Genomic DNA, 2286 nt, shown 5'->3' with positions numbered 1-2286 from the left:
AAACAATTATACATGTATAAAAGTTGTTCCATAAATAAAATCTACATTATATGTACCTAACAACATCCATGGTTCCAACTTGTATGACCCCATACTTTGTAGGATGAAAGAAATTCATTACCAAATAGTTACATCCTACATGTACTACAACTATAGAGTAAACTATGGAGTAAGATCGGCTAATTGGAGGGGTTTATCCTCTTCCCAACCATCTAACTAGTATAATCCCCCTTACCATCTTGAAAAGAACCCCACAATTATCATCGTAGAGCTCCTTAGAACTTTCTCCACCTTAGAAGTAAATCGAGACGACATTAATCCTGATCAATTCCGAGCTATGGTATGACATTTAGAAATAACTGGAAGCCACCGGATCATATCGAAAGATTTGAACAATAAAAAGTGCACGATGTTGTGAAGGAAATTTCGTAGAAGAACGACCACGTCTTCTTTTCAAGAAATGTTGTGAGACTTAATTGCTTACTATCGTGATCACCAACTTACATACGGCCTCTTTAAGTTGTGTTGAATTACTACGGAGAGGTCACGCGGAATGCAGGATGAAAAGGTAATGACGTGAATGGGAATGACGTGAAACAAACTTTATCTATTACATTTCTTGTTAAGGAAATCAGTGTGCCAAGAATTCCCATCCGAGCTGAGTCAATTTTGATTGCATATTAAAATCTGCATTGATGTGCGACTCTCTGCCATGGGTAATTAATTGAGATACATAATATGAAACGAACCGCATCATATGAGATTCCGACGTAATTGATTGAGATGGCAGAAAACAGCATCATATTAGTGGGAAAAATATATTTGATTATATTCCCTATTGCTTCTATTTTTGTAAACTCATCTTTCAAGGACTATAATTTTATCGACATTATAAAAATTGTAATACAAATGGTTCAGATCAATAGGAGACATTTCGAACTGCTTAGTTGATTTATGTAGAACTTGCAGGTGGAGATGAGTATCGTTAAGTTACAGATTACAGCGCTACTGGCGTTGGCACTGGTTTTTCCGAAAGCTTGCCCCACCTCACCTCTGCCATCCTTTGCCATCGCACCGTATCACCAGTTCTCCCAGATCATCCCCAAGATGTCTCCTCGAGTTGTAACAAGTTCGTCGAAAATACCTAATATTGTTATTATATTGATATTCTTGGTGCCCTTCATATGCGCTTTAGGCTTCCTTGGAGGCAGGTTTTACATCAGAAGGAAACACCGAGATAAGTCCGAAGAGACCGACGAGGAGCTCAACAATTTGCTTTCTCAGGCTGCTGAGTCAGTCCGCTCATTTGCATATGCTGACCTCAGCGTCGCCACCGACAATTTCAGCGACGGTCACAAGATTGGAAGTGGAGGCTTCGGATGTGTTTACAGAGGAGCTTTGCCTGGCACAAACGAGGCTGTGGCGGTGAAGAGAATATCTGCAACGGCCAGTCAAGGTAAGAAGCAGTACGCGTCAGAAGTGATTATTAACAGTAAGCTTACACACCACAATCTTGTCAGGTTTCTTGGGTGGTGCCATCGAAATGACGACTTGCTTCTGGTCTACGAGTTGCTCTCCAATGGAAGTCTTGACAAATATCTGTTCGGGGAGACAGAGGGTGCTTTGGATTGGGATCGAAGATACGGCATAGCCTGTGACGTTGCCTCCGCCCTGGCTTATCTTCATGAGGACCGACATGAGAGCGTTGTGCACAGAGACATCAAGGCCAGCAATGTCATGCTGGATTCCAGTTTCAAAGCGAAGCTCGGTGATTTTGGGCTTGCGAGAGTATGGAAAGGGAAGAGGGCGGGCATGGCACTGCTCCAGCAGGAACAATTGGGTATATAGCACCAGAGTCTGTAACAACGGGAAAGGCCACTCGAGAATCAGACATGTTCAGCTTCGGAGCTTTAGTTCTGGAAATCGCCTGCGGAAGGAGACCGGTAGACTGGAGCTTGATTGATTTCAATTACAGAGTTGTGGAATGGGTTTGGCACTTGCATAGAGAGCGGAGAATTCTAGATGCAGCAGATGATAAACTGGGAGGAGATTTCATTGCGGAGGAAATGGAAAGGCTTATGAAAGTGGGATTGTTGTGTTCTCTCCCTGATCCTGATGGTAGACTACCGATAGAACAAGTGGTGGGTATATTGAAAAGAGGGGCCGAGTTGACCTATGTTCCTCAAGAGTTTCCTGTGCCACTTTATTATCTCCGTCCTCCCGCAGGTGTCCCTCAACATCGATAGGCGATAGTGTTGAAATATTAAATGCAGTTAGTCGTTTGCC

The 2286-nt window shown here is 42.9% G+C and overlaps 1 protein-coding gene across 1 annotated transcript; it reads left to right on the top strand.

The window, feature by feature from the left end:
- The first annotated feature begins 553 nt into the window (after positions 1-553).
- LOC149558986 (L-type lectin-domain containing receptor kinase IX.1-like) lies at positions 554-1848 on the top strand. Its single transcript, XM_089831190.1, has 2 exons — positions 554-568; positions 970-1848. The coding sequence occupies exons 1-2, from the start codon at positions 554-556 to the stop codon at positions 1846-1848; spliced, it is 894 nt and encodes a 297-aa protein (XP_089687316.1).
- The last annotated feature ends 438 nt before the right edge of the window (positions 1849-2286 follow it).

This window comes from Cupressus sempervirens, chromosome 5 (genome assembly GCF_028749045.1).
Source record: "Cupressus sempervirens isolate cs-2001-9-10 chromosome 5, ASM2874904v1, whole genome shotgun sequence".
Classification (NCBI taxonomy): Eukaryota; Viridiplantae; Streptophyta; class Pinopsida; order Cupressales; family Cupressaceae; genus Cupressus; species Cupressus sempervirens.
Note: the sequence above shows the minus strand (reverse complement) of the source record. Positions and strands in the feature narration are given on the sequence as shown.